The following is a 21,976-nucleotide window of genomic DNA, read 5'->3' on the forward strand; positions in this document are numbered from 1 at the left end:
GGCGGGGTCCCGCCTTCCGGCGGCCGCTCCAGGAACCCCGGAGCTGCTGAGAACCAGCGGAGGAACAGACCTCGCGCGCGCGCCCGCCTCCGAGCGTCCCCAGGACCACCCGCACGAGTCTCTCCCGAAGGGCAGCCGGGCCGTGGGGCTCAGGAGCTCGGGCGAACCCCGCCACAGCGCTTCCCCCGGGGAGCGGCGAACTCGCAAGCGGTGCCCTGGAGCCTGCCGCCGCTCGGGCTACACCCCCGACGCTCCTCGCGCTCGGGATCCCTTACCGTGCACCAGTCTCCGCATGTCTTGGTATCGAGCCCACAGGTGTGCGCTGGGCTCGGCGGCGCCGCCGGTCGGCGCCGGGGCGGGCGCGGAGCGCGGGGCGCCGGGGCAGTGGGCGCCGGGACCCGGGGGGCCGCAGCCAGGGCAGGAGGGCGAGGACGAGGCGGCTCGCGGCCCGCCGTGGTCTCGGCGCGGCACCCAGCGCCGAGCGGCCGCCCGCAGCCCCGCACCCGCCATGCCCGCCGCGCGCCGCCCGCGCAGCCCTCGGCCCTCAGGCCAGTCCGCCGCCCCTCCGACTGCGCGCCCGCCACGGTGGCCTCGTGCTCCCTCACGGCGGCCGGCCAATGGGCGCGGCGCGCGGAGCCCGGCCGCCAATGGGCGCGCCCCTCGGCCCCGGCGGGGCGGGAGGTCCCGGGCGGGGCGGGGCGGGCTGCCGGGCCCCTTCCCCCAGTCTCCCGAGAGGTCCAGAAGTCTGCGCCCCTCCGCGGTATCTGCCGAGGCCATGGCGGCTTTTTCTGTCCTCCCGGGAGGTCGGAATACCTAAGAACGGCCGTCCCCGCGAGGCTCCGGACGGCCCGGGCTTGGAAAGGAGAGGGCCAGAGTGCTGCGGGTCTACCTGGGCCCCCCAGTCCTCTTTCTCCCTCTCTGCTCCTGGGTCCTCCCGCCCCTTCCTCCACCTCCTGTCTTCCAGACCTCAGTTCCTCCGCCCCTTCCCCCAGTTCTGAAGCCGGGGTCCTGTTCCCCGCCTTTCGCCCTTGACTGGCTCTGCTAGTCCCTTTCACTCACTTACCTAGAGAATAAAGAGTTCTTCCCCCGCGCTCCCTGGTGCCAGCCCCACGATGGGTGAAACCTCGGGACCCGCAGTGCAGCCGACGTCCGCTGAAGCAGCCCCTTCGCTCTCCGGTCTCTGCGCTCACACAGGTGAACCCTACTAACTTGGAGCGAGGCGGAGGGCCAGGGCTGACTGCGCCTGCCTGGTTCCTCCCTCAGCAAATGGCCGCAACGACCCGCACCACTCCTCGCTTCCCCACTCGGACCCTTCATGCTCTTCTAGCACTGTCAACAGTATTTCCAACGAAATTACTCTTTCCTGCTGGGAAACACTCTCCACCCGCGTTTATTTCACTCACATTCTTTTTCTGAGTCCTCAAATAGTCCTGGACCTTGAGCAGGCCTACCCTGCACCTGGGGCCTTGTCGGTGGAGAGCTGGTTAGCTAGACAGTTTCCTTGAGGTGCTCTCCGCGGTGGCCTCGCCGGCTTTAAGGGTGTGTATACATTCTACTATTCCCTACCCCTTGACTGAGGACCTACAGTGCCAGTCATGTGACGAGTGCTGGCACAGGATAATGGAGGCCATGGGTGGGCCCGTGGGCGTGGGTGGGTGCGGCCCCCACCCCCAGGGCCTCAGTGAACTAGGAGTGTGCTGGGGATTTGGTCACCAAAAAGTCTTCTCTGGGCGGAAGATGGGCGCTCTGTGGCGTCCAGCCCGCAGAACCACCAAGAGAAGCCAGAGTGGGCACCAAGCTGGTGTGTGCACATGGTTTGGTAGGGTTTGCCCCAGGAGAAGGCAGGGTATCTAGGCAGCAGCTTGGGCCTGGCAGCTCAGCGGCGGGACCTGCTACCTTCCAGAGTTGCTGCTTGATCTCTCTTTTTCAGCCTGTTTTTATATATTATGTCTACATTACTAAACTCTTATTAAGTTTTCATTTGATGTTCTTAGATTGTCAAATAGTCTGGGAATAACGGTAAGTGCCCCATACAGGATAGTTTTTATTAATGTTATAGTTGTTTGCCACAAGATGCTTACTTAGACTTTTGTCGTGCTAAAGTTCAGCTTTCAACAGTGCGTCTCAAATCTTGTTATTTTTAGAAGTCTAGGCATCAGTCACGATCACGAAATAAATGCAAGGCGTTGTATGATTGTATTTTAGAGCATGGTGCAGTGCACGATTAGTAGTACATCAGTGAGCGTCATCACTTCTCTTAGGACTTTAAGAGAAAAGATGGCGGTGGCAGAGTAGGGGGCGCGGCCGCCTACTCTTTGAGTACCAGCTTGCACAAGGGAGGGCAGGGGGCGGGGCCGGGCCGATGCCACGTGGGAGGTCCCGCCCCCTTGGCCCGCCCTGCCTCCAGGAGCAGGAATGTCCGCCCGCTGGGCTTGGCCTCAACGAGCATGCGCACTCCGTCCATCCTGATTGGCGGACTCGCGCGTCCCGCCTCACCCTTATTGGTGGAGGCGCCCCAGGTTCTGGGTCGGGGCTTGGCGCCCAGCTCTTCACCCTCTTCGGGCTCGACTGTTGACCTCCGTGGAGGCGGTGCAAGACCCGGATAGCAAGGCAACCTGGCCGTCGGACTCAGCAAGGACGGGCAGGGCGGCTGTGGTTTCACCCAGGCGCTCCAGCCTTCGTTCCGCCTTACCCTTCTCTAACGACCTCCTATGTCCGGCATGTTTTCCAGGGCCCAGGTGAGGCGGGTTCTGCAGCGGGTGCCCGGGAAGCAGCGATTCGGCGTCTACAGGTTCCTGCCCTTCTTTTTTGTCCTCGGAGGAACGATGGAGTGGATCATGATTAAAGTGCGCGTGGGCCAGGAGACCTTTTGTAAGTGGGGGTGCAGCAGCCTCCGTTTCAAGCAAGCAGGAGGAGGCAAAGGAACCATTTTGCTGGGAATATTGTTAGGTTGCAGACTTCTCATTCCGCTCAGCGCTGAGCTTTTATCCTGCAGAAGGGCGAGTACTGTCTCCCTCAGTAGGACGTGGAGATCCGCTTGGACTCTCCTATAAGCGGGGCGACAAAGACACATTGGTGTCCAACCTTGAGACCTTCCCTGCACTTAGATGGGAGGGCACGTGACTGCACTCTGGACGCTGTCCTTTCAAACCTGCCAGTGACACTGTTTGGGCCTAAGGAATAGACTTGACCACGGCATCGAGACGCGGGATAGAAGGATATGTGTAAGCTAATTGTTGGCATGTCCAAACCCTAGAGGGAGCTGGTCTGCCCCGCTTAAATACGACTGTCTTTACAGGCCAGAGTCATGGGTACCAAGGGCAAGCTCTGTAAACAGAGTGCCTGGCATTGCTTTGCTGAGCACTAGCTCTGGTCAGGATAGTTCCTCTTCCAGAAAGACTTCCCTAACTCCTAGGCCCTTTCTGCTTTCTCCCTCTCCAGAAACACAATCACTTGTGAACTGCCAACCCTTATTTAAAAATTAGTGGTTTCTAAAGATACTTAATTCTTCTGTTCATCCATTCATTAATATTTAATGATGATATGACTGAGCTACTGAACTGATAAGACAGAATAAGGCAGAGGGCTCCCCACCCCAGAACAACACTAATGGGAGAGACAGATCATTCAGTTACTATTAAGTGTGATCAGTTCTGTGAACGGAAAGTGGAGGGAACATGGGATTCCCCGGTGGGGCACCTGAATTGTACTAGGTGGTGCAGGGAAGGCTGCCTGGAGGAGTTACCATGTCAGGGAGGCCCAAAGATTGTCAGCCAGATGAGGGAAACACGGGTGGTGGTGCACGTGTCCTCTGACAGTGCTAAGAACAAACTTGGGGGCCTTGGTGTGCAAGTATGCTGTGTTTGAGGGACTGAAGCAGGTGAGCAGTGTGAGGGATGGCATGGTTTAAAAGGTGCCTGGAGGGGCCACAAAGAGACCAGAGAACCAAGACTGTATCCCAAAGGACTGAAGAGTTTTAAGCAGCAGGAGGTGAACGTATGTGGTGAATGACTTTTTGTGGAGAGCAAACTGGAAGGAAGACTTAGGCTGTATGGTTGTCCAGGTTTGGAATGGTGGTCTAGACTAGGATGAGATGCCAAGAAGTGGGTAGAGTTGACACTCCAGAGGCAGTACTGACAAGGCCCAGTGGTGTTTGAGTAGACTCAGGAGATGAGGAGTGGAGGCTTCTGGTGGGGCAGCTGGGGCAGGGAGGAACATAAGCAGAACAGTCCTGGGCTCCATTTTGCATGTGCTGAGGGGGAGATGGTTATATGACCGAAGGCAGATCTAGGCCTTAGATCTAGGTTTGTGGGTCACACACATGCAGATTGTGATGAAAGAGCTTAAGCCCCACATTTTAAGGCAGAAAGGCAAGGAGGGAAACAAGAAGGGTCTTTTATCATAGAAGACAGGCGGTTCAGGAAGTTCAACTAAGTGGGTGGGAGGTAAGCTGTCTCTCCTCTACCAGGAGAGACTTGAAGATATGCAAATACTGATCAGGACAGAGCAGGTGGAGGGAGGCTGGATATACCCTGGCCCTTGAGGAGGTGGGAGAGGATGGGATCTGAGCAAGGCAGAGTAGCCCTTGGAAGTCACTGGGAAGAGTTGTTCACTGACGACTCTTCTCACTGTGCAGAAAGAGTTCACGGCCATTTGGGGTGAGCAGAGTAGGGTCAGGGCCATGGCTGAAGCAACAGGACTGTCAGGCATCAGAGGACCCAGTTAGGTACAACACCCACAGTGCGTAGCAAGCACAGTGAGGCTTGGAGGAGGAAGGAAGTTGCATCAGTCTGTAGTTGGGGTTTTGAAGGTGTAGCAAGAAGCTGGTACTAGTAAGAGGGAATTTCAGCTGGTTTGGGCAGGAAGAGAGAACAAGGAGCTGAGGGAGTTGGTAAAGATCCAAGGACAGAAAGGCTGATAGAAAGGGAGTAGAGGTTGTGGTCAGAACAGAAGGAATTTATTACTTCAGAGGAAACTTGCAAGAAGATGGCAGAAGTTGAGAAGTCAGGAAGATGAAGGGGGCTGTTGCTTCCTATCTGTTGGGGATGGTGTCACCTGGGAAGATGGCACAGGTTGGGGTCAAGGAACCTGAGCTAAATGCCAGCATTGTCAGAGACTGAAGGGTAGTGACGGACGGCAGATGCCAGGGCAGGTGGTGGCAAATGGCAACGCCCCCGGAGGAAGAGGGTGGAGAAGCAGCAGCCGAGAACAAGGAGACTGCCCTCACCTCCCTGTCCTGAGTTCCAGGGTGTGACAGAGCAGCAGAGAGCTGTAGGGTTGGAAGTGCCTAAGAGAGGACAGTTAAGACATGATTTCAGAGAGAAGTGAAATTGCTAAGAGCTGTGCTGTGACATGACCCTATCTTTGAGGACGTGACTCAGACCCTGCTATTGAGAACTTTAACATAGTCCTCATTTAAATCAAGTCGTGTTTTAAGTTGATTTTGGCATTAAACATTATTGTTGAGATTCAGGTGATAGATCTAGACTACTGGCTAAATTACTCAGATATGTATTTTTAATTCCTTAGTTTCTTAAAAATCTAATTCAAATCTTTGATACAGATGACGTCTACCGCAGAAAAGCCTCAGAAAGACAGTATCAGAGAAGGCTGCAAGATGCATCAGAGACTGAACTTCAGCAGTCAATAAAGTAAATATCAAACTTCACTACTGCTTTCAACTCCTTTTAAAATGTATTTTTCAGGTCTCTTGTTCTTACACAGAACTGCCTTTATGAACAATTTTTATAATTTTCCTGTCCCTGCTTGAATACTTCCCAAGTCACTGATGGACAGCACTTGTGGGAAAATTATTTCCTACTGAAACAATGGAATCTAGTCCGTGAAACATTTCTTAAACAATTCAAGGATGAATCAGGATGCTTTTCAGTGCACCCTAAATTGTGAAGTCCTTTGTTTTAGGCAATTAGGGATAACCTAAGTTAATTTTTTGCTGAACTCAAATTTACTATGAATGAAAGTAAGGTCTCTAACTGCAGGGTCATTTAAACGAGGATGACTATGCAGACTGCATTTCCGCTAGCTACCAACTGGTGAGCATTTTGCTAGAATGCAAACACACCTTACTCACGTTGCTGTGAACACCAACAACCCCTTCCCTTGTTTGACTCCACTAACATCAAGGACTGGACCTCTGTGAGAACTGGGGACCAACAGGCTTCACTACCCTCTGTGAGGAAGATGCTGCTTTCATCCAGCTGCTGAAGACACTGCTCCTTCCCCAAAAAAGTAAATCTTCACAGCACTGAGCAACCACAGACTTGAGTTAAATCAGAGGCTCAGGCTATAGGGAGAGTTTGCAATCTGACCCAGAAAGTTTGGATCAGGTGGTAGAAAAGCAAAGGCATCTTTCCAGGCTTGGATAACCACATCCAACATCTTTTCAAAGAAAAAAATAGCTACATATTAAAGAAGACTAAGTTGCAAAGTCATTTCTACCTATTCACTCATGAATAAAGAAGTTCATGCTTAAGGCCACAGGTATTAAGTTAAAGATCTTCACCACAAATACATTGAAAACTAAGATTATGGCATCTGGTCCCATCACTTCATGGCAAACAGATAGGGAAACAGTGGAAACAGTGGCTGACTTTATTTTTCTGGGCTCCAAAATCACTGTAGATGGTGATTGCAGCCATGAAATTAAAAGACACTTACTCCTTGGAAGGAATGTTATGACCAACCTAGATAGCATATTAAAAAGCAGAGACATTACTTTGTCAACAAAGGTCCATCTAGTCAAGGCTATGGTTTTTCCAGTGGTCATGTATGGATGTGAGAGTTGGACTATAAAGAAAGCTGAGCGCCGTAAAGAAAGCTGAGTGCCAAAGAATTGATGCTTTTAACTATGGTGTTGGAGAAGACTCTTGAGAGTCCCTTGGACTGCAAGGAGATCCAACCAGTCCATCCTAAAGGAGATCAGTCCTGAGTGTTCACTGGAAGGACTGATGTTGAAGCTGAAACTCCAATACTTTGGCCACCTGATGTGAAGAGCTGACTTATTTGAAAAGACCCTGATGCTGAGAGGCAGGAGGAGAAAGGGACGACAGAGGATGAGATGGTTGGATGGTATCACCGACTCAATGGATATGGGTTTGGGTGAACTCCAGGATTTGGTGATGGACAGGGAGGCCTGGCGTGCTGCAGTTCATGGGGTCGCAAAGAGTTGGACACAACAGAGCGACTGAACTGAACTGAAGGGATTTAAGTCAGTTCATTTATGTTAGAACCAATTTAGTATAAATCAAAAGCCACTCACCACTCACCTCATTAAAGCACTACTGAGACACTGCTCAGACATGGCTTGAGTATGAATACCAGTGATGAGCACCTGGGGGAGGAAGGCAGCACCTGGGCTTCACTTGCGCTTTTGTCACAAGAGTTCCTGGTGACCCTAAACCTCACGGTTATTTTAATGATTAGACTGTTGCACAATACATTTAAATTGTGGCCTAACTCCCATTTTTTTCCCCTGGCCCCAGTTTTAGAAGTTTAATACTTTGTACATACATAAATATGTAGCATACATACCTTTTACAAAGAGAAGCTGTAAATACTAATAAAACCATCAGCTACCTTCTGTGTCTGCTGTGGTTTCCTTCCCGCTTCCATCCCAGAAACAATCTCCAGTCTGAAATTCGTGCCTAACTTCCCTAGAGTTTTCCTCATCATCTTTTTTAAATGTAAGTACTGGAGTGCCGATTGAAGACAACAAACCTTTGAGGATGACACAACAATGTCTGACTTCAAGGGAAGTAGACTAGCAAAGCAATTACTGTATTAAGTTGAAGATACTTTCAAAGCACATTAATTTGGATGGTACAGAACTAATTTCTGTTAAACCACTGTGGAGGCTTTTAACTTTGCCTCAATTTTTTTAAGCCTTCTACTAAAGGAATATGACTATGCACTTATCAGAGACTAGGGTTATTTAGTAGTAGTAGTAAAGTCGCTCAGTTGTGTCCGACTCTTTGCGACCCTGTGGACAGTAGCCTACCAGGCTTCTCCGTCCATGGGATTCTCCAGGCAAGAATACTGGAGTGGGTTACCATTTCCTTCTCCAGGGGATCTTCCCGACCCAGGGATCAAACCCGGGTCTCCTGCATTGGAGGCAGACCTTTAACCTCTGAGCTACTAGGGATTTAAAGAGCAACGCTCTTATAAGCAGCTTACAGAGTGCAGTGCCCCCTACTGTGAACTACACCTACAAAGAACTTACATTTAAAACCCAAGATACTTTAGGATGACAAAAATCAAATTAGCATTTACTGCTATTAGTCGATGTCCACTGGGGTGCTGAGGGAACTACCTGGGCTTTGGAGCTTCACTTTATCATCTGAATGGTTAGGGAAAGGACCCAGGCACAGAGTAAATACTCAATAAGGGAGGGCTATCTGTGTTCATCTAGCAGTCCTGTTTTGGAAATCTTGCCTGCATCTCTGAAGTTATAGCAACTCAAATAATCTGTTTTTAGAAGTTTGGATTTTTTCACACTGAATTATTTTCTTTAAAAAAAAAAATACACTCGGACCACGGTGTTTTCCAAACAATTTCTCTCCTAATAAAGTATGCATGTGCTTTAGTCGTCACACATTTATGTGCAATCCACAAGATGTGTATTCTACATCTATTTGGGGGAAAATTTGTTCAGGTATGAGCTTTCATTCAGCTGACCTAGCAGACTTCTGAATGAAGAGGGAACAGAGTAATACTTAGCAGTATTGCTCAGACTATGTAGCTGGAATGTTTAACTATACCTCAACCATCATTCATAGTATGTTCATGACCACAGATGGCAGTACAGCCCTAAACTCTTAGAACAGAACCACAGGGATTTGCAAAGTGATATTAGAGGAAAACAGTTGGTTGATTTTACCAACACTTTCTGTTAAAAGTGTGGCCATTTTTTAGGAGCTTATAAGCATGATAAAATTATTTCCAGGCCATTTGTCTCCTCTGGCCACACATCTACTTGAAATGGGTTACACTGATTTATGATACAGGACATGCTTCCTTACCTTCCACCAGTAACAACTCCCTCTGAGACCTTAACTTCAACCTGCATTGCTGAGGACACGTTAGGAATCCCTGACTGTCAGTCTGAGAGGTGTGGCATGGGCACATCAGGCTGTGGCGTGATTATAACTCGGCTTCTGTGTTAATGCAGCCTGAGCCCTAGACCAGGGTCGGGACACTGACTTCTGCCTGTACCTGAGGAGTGCATTTCCTTTAAATTGGCAGCCATATCCCTGTCAGCATAAAATCAAGGTTTGCAGGAATTAAACCTGCTTGAAACTAAACATCTGTCTGACACAAGCTTTAACAGAACAACCGAACCTGGTTAATCCCAATCACTTTGCAAACTCCATTTTTATTTGGATTAAAAAGCTTTAGATGAACAAACATATGATACATACATATTTTAAGACTAGTTACCACTTGAACCTTTTTTGATACAGAAGTTAGAATAAACCAAGTTTTAATCAGGTCTGAAAATGTTCAAATTCAAAAGTCAACACCACCAATTTGGAGATTTTACACAAAGAAGAGTCCCCTCTTAATTCTTCCTCACAGGAAGAAAAGGGGGAGGGCGGTTCAAAAAACAAAGCAATTCAAGGCCTTGTAAATCAGTTAGCTGACATACTGTTTTAAACCTATAGGTCTTTCCCCCCACATAAACAAAATTCTCTTCCACATGAACTTACATTTTGAAAACATTCAGGCTATTATACTTTCTAAGCCATATCACTACGGTTCCTAAAACTCATGGAAAAAAAAAATGTATAGTTCACGTGTACCTTTTAAAGTCCATACATTTCTTTTCTTTTTGGAAGATGGCTGACCTCAAACCTTATATCCTAAAATATTAACTGATATTCTCCAAGTCAATATACAGAAAGACATGATTCTAAAATAAATACATAGAGTTTAAAAAACAACAACAACAACAAAAAGACTTACTTAGGGCCTGCCTCGTGGCCCTCTGGCCCGGCTCTGCACTGCCTTAGGGAAGCCCCTGGCTGGATCTATGGTTCCTACAGCACCTCGAGACACTGGGAAGGAGCCTGGAGGAGGAGTGCTCTGGCTTCTACTGCCCCACATAGCCCACAGTGAAGAGTTTTTAGAGGCTTCCCAAAAGAAGTCTCTTCCAGACCTTAAAAAGGGAAATAAGATGGGTGCATGAAATAAATAAATAACTTAACCAAAATTAAATTTCAGGTTCTTTGGTGTAATTCAAGGATGCCTAGAAATAAAATAATCTGATTGTATTATACAGTCCATGATGAAATGGCCCAAATAACTAGGAACTGAAGATTTCTTTATCTGATTCATTTGAACAATAAGGTACTGACATACTACTGCAAAACGTTTCTTAAAATTCAGAATTATTTAAAATACTTGATGCAAATTGAGATCCAGTGGTTGACTATAAGTAATTAAGATACAAGGATCTTCTGTATTTAAAGTATCTAGATACAAAGAGACTTTTTTCCATTCTTCACTCTTTTGTCCCCATGATTTAGTAAGAATAGTGATTAAATATCCAGGTATTGAATCATACCAGATTAAAAGAAAAAAGTATCCTCTGAGAATCACTCAATTTACAAATAGCAGAGGAAGCTTCACTACAATGGCAACAATCTTGCTACAATAAAGCAGGTTTCAAAAATGCTGACTGAAATACTGCTCCACGTTTGATGCTTTCTACCTGTCTGAGCATTATATACTGCCTCCAATTGTTTTTTTCCAGGATCATATAAGAGAGACAGGGTCATCAAACCTACGTGTTTGGGATCTATAATGGTCTTTTTAGTGAGCATTTTCTGAAATTATGAGTCCCTTCTGAAATTCAAAAGCACAAGCTACATTTTAAAATTATTTCAGAAAATCTTAAACTTCTGGTTGAGAATTACAACCCGAAACTTTGGAGGAAAAAAGAAAAAAAAAAAAAAGCTGCATCTGATGAGGAAATAAAGCATACCAAAACATATTTGCATAGGCAGGCAATTCAGCCTCTTACAATTATGCTTCTGAAACAGCCCATATCCAGTTAATGCACTCCCTTCCCTAAGTTAGGTTAGGTGTTATGTTTAATAAATCACCCTCCAGCACACCTCAATACTTTCTTCAAGATGAACTTCAATTGTTTCAGTGTAAGAGATTTGAAGTTTTAAATCGTCTTAACATGTATAGGCATAAATTGTGAATTCATTATAAAAAGATCAAGAGTACCCTTAAACTTACCTGCCAAGACTAAACATAATTCAGGGTTGTGCACATGTTCTGCAAAGTTAACTGACACTACAGGTGTCTAACTCAGAGCAAGACAAAGTGCTTTCTCCCTCCAGGTGTCTGGGAGATGCACTCGCTACAGGAGACTGCACAGAGCTAACTTCAGATTTCTGAGTTAGTAGAGCAAATATGTCATGTGTGTCAAACACCTATCAAGTAACTAACCACCTTTGACTTTACCTGGAAGAAACAGTTTTTGCAAAAGTGGCTGAAGATATTTAGGCACATGAAACAGACACAAGTATACCCCCCTTCTCTAAGATGTAAACTAGGACCAACCTCACATTTCACTGTCAACTTAAACTAATCTGTAAACTCTTTTGTATGTGTTTTTTTTTCCATTTTGTTTGTTATTTAAAAAAACAAACAAAAATACCAACCAAAAAAATGAAAAACAAAAACCCCAAGCCAAGACAAAACCTCTGGTGGTTTCAGCTCTATGGCAACAAGTAAAAAGGTAAAACTCCGAGTCTAAATATACAACCAATTATGAAACTGGTTTTAAACGAAGGAAACATATGCAAAAAAAAATCTTTGTGTATTTGATAAAGTCAACTTAATATAACAAAAACAAATTGAAATAGCTTATTAAAAGTGTCCTTATATAAAAATGGCCTTGTGATGTACAGTAAAATGCAATAAAAATTGTCATCCTTTTTACCTCCCCCCACCCCCAGTAACTAAAATGGCTACTGTTCCACAAAACTCTTTATGCTTCTATAAAAGAAACGTAATTGACGTGATTAAAGGTTTTCTAGATTGTATGCTTGGCGAATGTTGAGGGTGTCTCGGAGCATCAGATCCCGAAGGCGCCATAGGGCATCTGCCATGGTGGTGTGGGCCCCTTTACTTTTCAGCCAGTGAGAGGGAAGGCGGCTCTCCTGTTCTTTTGACAAATGGACATCACGTCTTCGAGCTGAAAATGAAAGTGTGGACAGAGAAATGTAAACATCAGTCCTAAGGTCTGATACATTTATTGAAACGTGAAACATTTGCTATTTATTAAATATTATGAAATTTAACTCTGCAGAATATTTCCCAGAAAATTTCATATATTGTTTTATAGGCATCTTTTAAAAAAACATTTTTTTTACTTATTTGCCACACCACATGGCACATGAGGTCTTAGTTTCCTGACCAGGGATCAAACCCATCTCCCTGCAGTGGAAGCTAGGATTCCTAACCACTGGACCACCAGGGAATTCTCTGACATCTTGATTTTTAGAAAACTATTTTACTTAGGTATGAGACAACCTAGCCAAGAATGTCTCATTTCAACCTTTACAGTTTAGAAATTTTCTAATTTCTAACAGTTACTTCACAAGAGCTGCACAATGTAACAAAATTACTAGAACTGGGAACATAAGAGTTGCACAAACAGCTAAAACATCTGATCACTAGTATTTTGTTGTAGGCACTCGTGATATTTAATAAGTTCAATACTAACAAAAATTCCTAAAAAGGTAAATGTGACGAAAAGGAAAACTATCTACTACTCTTAAAAGAAATCAAATGATCAAATCTGGCTTAGAAATGAAGAATGAATTGTTGATGTTTAGTCGTTAAGTCATGTCTGATTCTTTTGTGACCATGCCATGGACTATAGCCCGCCAGGCTCCTCTGTCCATGGGATTTCCCAGGCAAGAATACTGGAGTAGGTTACCATTTCCTTTTTCAGGGGACCTTCCTGACCCTGGGATCAAACCTGCATCTCCTGCATTGGCAGGTGAATTCTTTACCAGTGAGCCACCCGGGAAGCCCCTGAAGAATGGATGGAAACTTCCAAATTTCTCTGGAAACTTGGCAAGTTATTTCAGAATGTACTGAAAATATATTAAGCCTGCTGAACTAAATGAGTAACTTGACAGATTAGAAACATGTCTTCCAATAATACTTTTATCTTTTTAAAAAATTGAGACGAAATAATTTTTAATTTGCCCAAATGCATCTATACTATGCCCAAATGCCTGAAAAATAGTTGAAAAAATTCAGAATATACTTATTGAGATAGCATTGATACTTATGATAAAATGAAGCTTTGAAACTCAGAAAAAAAAACATTTTCAGTACATGATATCAATACACAAAACTTCAAATGCTTCAGCTAAATATACATTTTATTTAAAAAGGCCTTCCTCAGGTTTGGTTCCAGATCACCATAAAGCAAATCACATTAATTTTTTTTTGTTTCCCAAGTAAAAGTTCCATTTATACTATACTGTATATTATATATATAGCCTATTTAGTGTGTAATATAGCATCAGGTCTAAAAAAGCAACACGGGTACCTTAATTTTAAAAGACTATATCGCTAAAAACTATCAGCCATCATCTGAGTCCTCAGCAGGTTGTAATCATTTTATAATGGTAATGTCAAAGACTGTTGATCACAGATTCACCATAACAATTGTAATAATAATGAAACAGTTGGAAGTATTGTGGAAATTACCAAAATGTTAACACAGAATGTTAACACGAATGTTAACATGAAGTGGCCACATGCTATTGTAAAAATGGTGCTGAGAGACTTGCTTATGGGGGTGCCACAAACTTTCAGTTTGTAAAAAAACCCAGTATCTGAGAAGTGCAGTAAGGCAAAGTACAATAAAACAAGGTATGCCTGTATAAGAACAATGGACACTTATCCTATAATATGTCAATAGCAGCAAGAGGACTTTGATAAAGCATAGATTTTTAAAAGGCTTCTTCAGAAAGACCTCTCCTTACCTGCCAGAGTCTGGTCCCACTTGCTAATGCTGTTGGACTCAGCACTGAGTCCTTCAATGTATTTTAGGTAGGCCTCTGAGTGGAGAAGCCGTTGGGTCTTCGGTGGGGGAGCCACAAACATGGGTGTTGTTGGCTGCTGTATGACAGGGGGGCCAGCAGGATGTGGGCCAGGATATGGAGGTGGTGCCTGCTGCCCTGGAGGCCCCAGGACACCTACCTGAAAGAGCACAGATACATGGTAAGGGGCGGGGGGGGGAATACTTAGCCCATGCTCTGAGAAAAAGGGTAACTTGAATTCTGTTGAGTCCTAGAAGATCCAATTTGGAGGCTCACCTGCTGTCCATACGGACTTCCACCTGGCGCTGGAGTCCCTACCATAGGGGCCACTCCTTGGTTCATCACACCTATAATTCAGAATTACACGCACAATTAGAGGTTCTGGGATGAGAAGACTGAAAAACTGTCTGATAAGAAATGTCATTTAAAATGCAAACCTATGATCACTGCGCTGAGTCTTTGTGGACAGGAACCCTAAGCACCCAAAACAGGATGTAACATCATACAGAAAATTCATGTTCTTTTGTTTTCTAGGTACTCTAAATACAAAGCTAGGAGAGTTTGTCAGATGTACATTAATTACTCATGGCTGAGAAATAATTTGAACTCTGCAGAGAATTCTAACGTTCCCCTGGGTAAGCTATAGTCAGAATACGACTCTATTTTCAAGGCCTTTATCTTTCAACAACACAGTTTCCAGCACCTGAAGCCTGTGTTTAATTTCAGCAGTAAGAGCACTGCAACTAGGCTCAGCTGCATGCAGTGTGTTGGGACAGCAGAGACCTACGGGAAAAGGCTGTGCAAGTACATACTTCAGTGATCTTTGTGGAGGCTGGGGGCACATTCCTGCTGTCCCCTCACAGGTTATCAGCACTCTGGTTCTGACTGGAGTCACTGATGCTGGCAGAGAGGGGACACTGCCCTGAGAGAGCGGCACTTTGAAAAGGGATCATCTGGAAGTAGGGCAGCCCTTGGTGCTAGCAAACAAATGCAAAATGACAAAGGGAAAGAGAAAGACTCCACGGTCTCACTACATCTGGTCCTTGTATAAACTTCTCCTTGTGACTCCTCATAAGCAATTTCTGTCTCATACGTCCTGGCTGATAATAATGCGATAGCCTAAATTTAGCATCTGGGGCTATTTTAATCTCAGGATCATCCATTTTCTAGTCTCATAAAAACAGAGAAACAGGCAAGGGACCCAGTTCGCTAAAAACTAACAAAATATTAATACAACCAAAACCCTGGTGAGATGTTGTTTAAACCTTAAACAAGTCCAGCTAGCTGCACAGAAGGATGAGTAAGAGCTAGCTTTGTATTCTATAGTTTCTCTGGATTCAAAATGGTGTTATTTTGACCAGGCAGAACTGACTCACTATTCTAAGGTTCAGATCTGCTAAATATCAAGAAGTATTACACATCTGTTAAAGAGAAAATAGTAAGTGAAAACAAACTTTCTGTTTACAAAGCAGGGATTTTGATATTCCAAGGACCCAGAAGGGTACCTGGATCATAAGAGTAGGATCCTAGCGATTATCTGTGAGTGAGTGAAGAGGCTGCAGTGGGTAAGCTGCTGTTCCAGCAACATATTATTAACCCCTGCCCCCCAACCCCGCCAGGACACTGACGCACTCTGTATTTCAAACCACTGGGGGCTCCCTGAGCTGTCTGTATCAATCTTTGCAGGGCAGCACAAACAAAGCAGCAACCAACCCCCTTTGCTTCCTGGTTACAAATGCCATGCCATGGGGCAGCTGGTGAGACTGTGGGCTAACTCACCAAAGGAGTTCATGAAACTTCCTCTCCTTGAAGCCTGCTCGGACATGTGTGGGTAGACACTAAGAGAGGTTCTTCCCTGTCTCCCTGTCATCAGGTATGTTATGCTTTCTTCAAATGCATTTAGAATCTGGAGAACGGGGACAGGGAAACATCTGTTCCCCAATACCCACCAACAGACTGGTCACCTAGAGGGTACGGGACTTAGGTGTGGTTCCTACCAAATAATACACACACCTGGGGGTCACCTCCAGCTTCATCTGACTGCTCAGACACTCCAAGGGGACAGGGCACAGAATTAAAGCCAATTCTACCTGCCACAGGGGCACACCCATTTTATGACTGACACTTATAATCCAACTCACTCATAGTCCACCACTTCCATAATGAAACACCCACTCCCACAAACGTTTCTTCCTAAGGTTAGGTCTGCATCAAACATTTCTGGGAGTTATGGCCATTTTCTAAGCAACACTCCCATCACAAGAGGGTCACTGGAGACGCTAGGCCAAGCCACCAGATTGGCTCACCCTACGTACTGCGGGGCACACCCTGTGAAGCATCGTTTGGAACTCTTCATAGCTGCGGGATTGGTACAGCCAAGACTGTTATAAGCAAATCTAATGTTTCTATATTCTGTCATCTGGGCCAGCTCTTTAGCTAATATTTTGGATAATAGATCAAATGCTATTCCAAGTCACCCTAAGGCCACTTTCCCTCCAACTAGATTATGTCTAAGGGTTAGTTTTTTTTTTGCATATGATGGGAACTGGTGATTTTTTCCTTTCATAATAATCCTTCAATTTGCTAATTAATTATAAAGTAAAACTGTACCTATTTCTGAACTCCATTTATATGTTTCTATATGACATAACTTCTGAGCTTCTGCTGACAGATGAACCAGTGTCTATACAGTTACCAGGGTGGACTATGCTGTTCTTTAAATGCTATGTCATGCATGCTTTTTCAGGGACTAGGACACAGAAAACTAGTTCAATGCAAGTTCTTTCTCTCCATCCTTTCTGTTCCTAGAAGGACTGACTGAAGAGTTTCTGAAGAGTCCTATATTAGCAACTCTGTAATCCCCTTAGAGGGGAGGTGTTGTTTGAAAAGCAGAAGATGGAGCAAGGACTCTATACAAAAGACCCTTTGAGATAAGAACTGAACCAGAGGAAGAAATGGACTCAGGAGCAAAAACTGCTTTTCATCTGTGACTCTGAACTAGCCATTTGGGAAACTTCATTCACTAGAGCAGACCATGACTGTCTAGGCTGTGTCTGCTTTCTGAGCATATGCCGAACCGTTTGAGGGGTTCCAGAGCACACCTCTTGCCCCCTCATCTGCTGAGTCTAGCTTCTTGTCATGTGTCCTGTGCCGCTGCTAGGCAGCCAGTGCTCAAGGGCACAGGTGCTGAGCCACCTGCTCAACACACAGGACAGGTCCTGTAGCTGACATCCCTGGGGTTCTCAGTGAGGGAAGGCCTGCCCACATGGGCAGCAGGTACCTCCTGGAACAAATGGCTGAGGGAGGAAAAAGAGAATATGAAGATGAGATTAATGAGTGAATGAGGATGAAGTTCTTACCCGGTGGTGGGATGCCCGGGAGGCCGGGCACACCTGGCGGAAGATGGTGGGGTGGAGGCCCCCCAGGGTGAAGTGGCTGCATGCTGCCCATGCTAACAAGGCCATCAACTGGGCCCTGCAAAGGTGGAAGGCCTGGCGGATAGCCACCCATCATGCCTTGAAGGACACAACAAATTTCAGACATGCATCATTAACATGCAACATGAACTAGGTAATAACAACCCCCCTCCACATGCACTACTAATGAATAAAGCGCCCTTAGTACTGCATGATATAACAATTAGTGCAATTATTTTGTTGCAATAATGAACAAAATAAAACATTACAAATATGAAATATATTTCTGGATGAATTAGTACTTAGTATATTATTACTTGTAGTTATTCTCCCTGGGATAAATACACTGCATGTTTTCAGTAAATAATAAAGAGAAGTAGACAGCCTTCCCAAGGTCATGATTATTGCAAGCTGTTCAAACAGAGTGACCAGTTCTGTCTACTGTGATTCTACTCAACAGTATAAACCCCATCATTCCACTATGCCCACACTCATATGCCTATCACAGGTACACATGAGGGGAAACTGAAATGGAGGAGATGAGGTGCACAGCCCTGATCACAAAGCATGGTTCTCCAGCACAGGGGGAGGTGGGCAAGAAGTTTTCAAGACTTCTGTGTCCATGCCTCCTCCTTCTAGCCCCACCACTGCTGGTAAGAATGGAGCATGCTTGAGCTGGGGAACAGCTAAGAGCCATCACAATGACTGGCTTCATCTTTAGATTTCAAAACATGATAAAACAAAGGTAAAACCTTCCCCTCCCCGCCCCCCGGGCCAACCTAAGCCCAGGTCACTCAGCAGCTTGTGCGCAGACCTTAGGAGGAACAGCTGGAGAATCAGGCTCTGCTGACATGAGAAAATGCCAATTGTCATCATTGTCTCCAAGCGCACAAACGTCCTCACAGACCTTCAGTTAACAGGGAACATCTTAAAGGAGGTACAAAACTTTTCTGAACAGAGGTTTTCATTCCTTTATTTTCAAAATGCATCGTCAAAACACAAAATACTTTCTGCTAGCTAGGGAAGAATTTCAAGAAACAAGTATTTTTGGCAAAAAGAGTGAAAGGAAGAAGAAAATTTCAAAATGTCAAAGACTCACCTATCAAAAGAACTTTAAAGCCACATGACATTTTTTTAATCAAGAAAAACAAATTGATTTTTTTCTGGGATTTGAAATGATCACAATGAACAAAACACAAGGCTCCCCCCAAAATGCAATCATCTTTGGTCACAGTTTCTTGCACAAAGGGAGCATTGAGGAATTGGTGCCAAACCTCATTTTTATATAATTCTCTATGTATTACAGAAGGGTTCTAGATATAGTGGAAAACTGCAGATTCTAAGAATTTTACTTTTTGACTTTCCCTGAAGAATTGTTTGAGAGGTATTTATTTTTAGTCCTTGACGCTATAAAATTACTGAAAACTCTTTTGAGATTGATTCAGCTTGCCTCATTGGTCATATCTAAGGTAAGAAACCTACAATTACACAAACGATTAAAATAAGTTTTAAATAACAATACCTCTGTACATAAACTAGGACTATGAATTTCCTTTTTCTTAAAGTAGAGTTCAGAGAGTAAAGAACAGACACCATAATCTTAATTATGAGGAGATCCAACGCTACCAAACTGTCTTTTAACCATTACCACCAGAGAGGTTTTAGGGATAAGTAGGTGGGAATTTAAGAATGTTAGGAGGCTTTGCTTTCAATTACAAAAGCCCATCTGAACGCAGCCTACACAGGCTGTGGTTGAAGAAATTATTAAGAACCGAAAGACATGACACTTGTCTTCATTAAACTGTACTTTGGCATTTATTATCCCAGTCACATGTGTTCAAATGAGCTTCAATGCTTGGAAGCAAAGCTGGTCTCGGACAGCAACAAGGCTAAGAATCAGGCACTATGTAACCTGTAAACCCGTGAAAAAAATCACCCTCTTAGTGACAAAATTCCTGCTGTGGACCAAAGACTGGTTCCTGTAGAGAATGCTTGCCCTGCACTCCCATGGCCCAGAGGTCTGGGCACCATATGCTTAATAATGGAGCAGGGGCTTTCTGGAAGGGGCCCGCCCTCCTCACCCATCAGAGTTCTATGAAGTCATTCCCCAACAGGGAGCTAAAATGCTGCAGCTGCTGTTTTTTTAATGTTTTTAGCTGTTTGAATTCATTTTGTTAATGTGTCCCTGGGCTTTTTAGTCAAGGGCACAGTGCTAGAATATCACACATCAAATAGAACAAAAGAGAATGTCAATGAGGGAATTCTAACTTTCAAAGTCCCCATGTTCAAGGTCTGATTTCTAAAAACCTCTGGAACCCCATTAACCAAAATGGGCCATGGAATAGAGCAGGCGATTATGAGATTTGTTAGATCAACATCAGTTACACTGAGAGTACTGAAAGCCATGATTCAGATGTGCTTTGGCGAGTGCAACTGCTGAGCTCAGCGATAGTGCATCTGAGAACTTGCCATCACAAAAGGTAGGAGCAACAATGGAAAAGTTATCCTATGCTACTCTGCCTTAAAAAGCAAAAAAAAAAAAAGTGAAAACAGAAACAGCATCCCAATGAGCTTGTCTTGAACAACACTATCTTGGACTCCCTGCAAAGAGGTCGGACTGCTTGCTTAAGAAGAAACACAGCTTGGATGGACCTCACCAGGCTTAGAGAGATCACAAAAGAGGGACCGGAAAAGTGGTCTGCAGGCTTCTCATTGGAGACATGTCAGACAAGAGTATTCAATTCAAGAATGGCCAATTTTGCCATGGCTACCAGAACCAGAGACAACACACGCAAGCAAACCACATTCATCATTTTCTTTTCTTTTTGGAAAAATATGTGACTGGGATACTAACAGAAAATGCAGTTTAATGTAATTAAATAGAAAAGCATTACAGAGTGGGCACAATGAATTGAATAAGGACTTTGTATTCTACTTAGCAGTCATGCACATTGGTGACCAAGAAAGGATTTACAATTCATTGTCAAAAATCCTTTTAAATGGTCAGTCTTCTAAAGGATGGCTGCAGCAGAACAAGGCAAACTGAATACTGGGATGAGACAGGAAAATCATCATCTCCTAAAGACTAGTTTCCGGGGTCTGTTTATATTTTCTGCTGTAGAACTCTATCCAGAGCAGTCTCGGGTGCAGAATATCGCCAGACCATGCCCACAGCCAGGGGAGAGCTGCTCTCTACCAATTCCCAGGGTTGGGCCCAGGGCCCATTTCTGGGGCAGAGGGGAGGCATTGCCCATAAGGGAAAGGCGATATAAGGACAACATAGATGATTCAAACTCTGAATCTGTCATGAGAAGAGCCTAGAAACTATGGCCTACTCCTCGTTGGAGAAAAAAAAAAAAAAATGAAGGAATTTCTTAAAGTGGAAAAAAAAATGGTCTTAGCTCCTGTTTTTACCTGCAACAGGTGTCAACTGCTGATTGAGCATCCCCATTGGTGTTGGTGGTGGCACCACCCCCATGAGAGCCCCCACAGGGGTGCCTGCTCGGGGAGAAGCACTCGGCTGCTGTTGCTGTGCTGCTCGCTCTCTCTCCTGCTGCTCAGCAACTTTAGCTGCCCGCTCTGTAAAGGCATTTCAGATTTTCAATTCTGTTTTTAACCCAGGAATTCAAAATACCATCCATTGCATTCAACAGGACTAGTTAAAAAACAAAAACAAAAACAAAAAAAAAACAGGCAACAGTTCTGTCTCAATGGAAGGAACAGTAGATGACTAGTCTCAACACAGGAGTTGGGCCGATTTCACTCGGTAACCTAGAGTCCAGCTTTCCTATCCCATCTTGAGAACTGGTCTGCAAAGATTTCAAGAATGTTAAGACTGCAACACACATTCAGAAAGCACAGATTTTATTTAAAAATGTCACCAGCATAACCAACGTGGTTAATCTCACAAGGCACCCTGAAGATGAGAAGCGCTACCATTATTCTAGTATTAATAGCATTACAAATTTTTAAAAAATTTCAACATGAAGCAATTCCATGGCCCATTATAATTTTTGGCACAATTGTTACTTACTATATTTTCCTGATATGTTGCACCCAATTTTACTAAGATTTGAGGACTCTTGTCATTAGTGTCATGGGGTTTAGCAGCTGAAGAAAATTAACTCTGTAAGGGAAAAGTAGCTTACTGCCTCCTCCACAAGGTTTTAGGAAAATAAACACTAATTTGTACATTCTAATGAAGTGAAGAGGTCACATTTAATAAACCCCAAGGGAAAAAAATGCATGATACTCCAGGCTACAGTCATCAGAAGCAGGAAATAATATGTATACACATATGAAGCAATGGACAATGTACGGACAGAACCAGGTTTCCTGAAGCTGAGTTCAATACTGACCATAAGTCATCCTAAATCAGCCAAAGTTTCAGAATTCATACTTATTTCATCCAAAATGCGAGAGGAGCATTAGCCTGTGTGCCAGTTCTGGGCTGTGGAACATCCT

At 44.7% G+C, this 21,976-nt stretch overlaps 3 protein-coding genes across 45 annotated transcripts in view; 1 reads left to right on the forward strand and 2 right to left on the reverse strand.

The window, feature by feature from the left end:
• NT5DC2 (5'-nucleotidase domain containing 2) overlaps positions 1-579 on the reverse strand; it is a 43,049-nt gene extending 42,470 nt beyond the window's left edge. The window contains exon 1 of the mRNA XM_055413992.2: positions 276-579. Coding sequence (XP_055269967.1) covers positions 276-510 — 235 coding nt within the window. The 5' untranslated portion in view covers positions 511-579. The remainder of the gene's footprint in view (positions 1-275) is intronic.
• A 1,869-nt stretch (positions 580-2,448) lies between these two features.
• On the forward strand, positions 2,449-13,019 carry UQCC5 (ubiquinol-cytochrome c reductase complex assembly factor 5). 4 transcript variants are annotated; one of them, XM_055414046.2, is made up of 3 exons: positions 2,449-2,871; positions 5,564-5,651; positions 12,992-13,019. In XM_055414046.2, exons 1-3 carry the CDS (start codon positions 2,712-2,714, stop codon positions 13,002-13,004), a joined length of 261 nt encoding a protein of 86 aa, XP_055270021.1. In that variant the 5' UTR covers positions 2,449-2,711; the 3' UTR covers positions 13,005-13,019. The 4 variants fall into 4 exon arrangements, with proteins under 4 accessions (XP_055270021.1, XP_088687987.1, XP_055270022.1 ...); XM_088831861.1 differs by lacking the exon at positions 12,992-13,019 and adding an exon at positions 6,145-7,597; XM_055414047.2 differs by lacking the exon at positions 12,992-13,019 and adding an exon at positions 6,000-7,597 and having other exon boundaries at positions 2,450-2,871.
• Positions 9,372-21,976, reverse strand: part of PBRM1 (polybromo 1) — a 110,328-nt gene continuing 97,723 nt past the window's right edge. For 21 of the 40 annotated variants that reach the window (XM_055414004.2, XM_088831844.1, XM_055413999.2 and 18 more), the window contains 5 exons: positions 20,927-21,091; positions 17,456-17,611; positions 14,373-14,443; positions 14,040-14,256; positions 9,372-12,229 (listed from right to left, as the gene is read on the reverse strand). In XM_055414004.2, coding sequence (XP_055269979.1) covers positions 12,057-12,229; positions 14,040-14,256; positions 14,373-14,443; positions 17,456-17,611; positions 20,927-21,091 — 782 coding nt within the window. In that variant the 3' untranslated portion in view covers positions 9,372-12,056. The remainder of the gene's footprint in view (positions 12,230-14,039; positions 14,257-14,372; positions 14,444-17,455; positions 17,612-20,926; positions 21,092-21,976) is intronic. The other 19 variants (XM_055414024.2, XM_055414029.2, XM_055414031.2 and 16 more) reach the window with 3 other exon arrangements.

The sequence above is a fragment of the Moschus berezovskii genome, chromosome 24, assembly GCF_049115385.1.
Source record: "Moschus berezovskii isolate FMDL1 chromosome 24, NW_MosBer_1.0, whole genome shotgun sequence".
Classification (NCBI taxonomy): Eukaryota; Metazoa; Chordata; class Mammalia; order Artiodactyla; family Moschidae; genus Moschus; species Moschus berezovskii.

Excerpts from the sequence above, each read along its gene's own strand:
- UQCC5 (XM_088831861.1), top strand. The coding sequence starts at position 2,712 with ATGTCCGGCATGTTTTCCAGGGCCCAGGTGAGGCGGGTTCTGCAGCGG. Across the intron at positions 2,872-5,563 it reads CGTGGGCCAGGAGACCTTTT|ATGACGTCTACCGCAGAAAA; the intron begins GTAAGTGGGGGT and ends TCTTTGATACAG.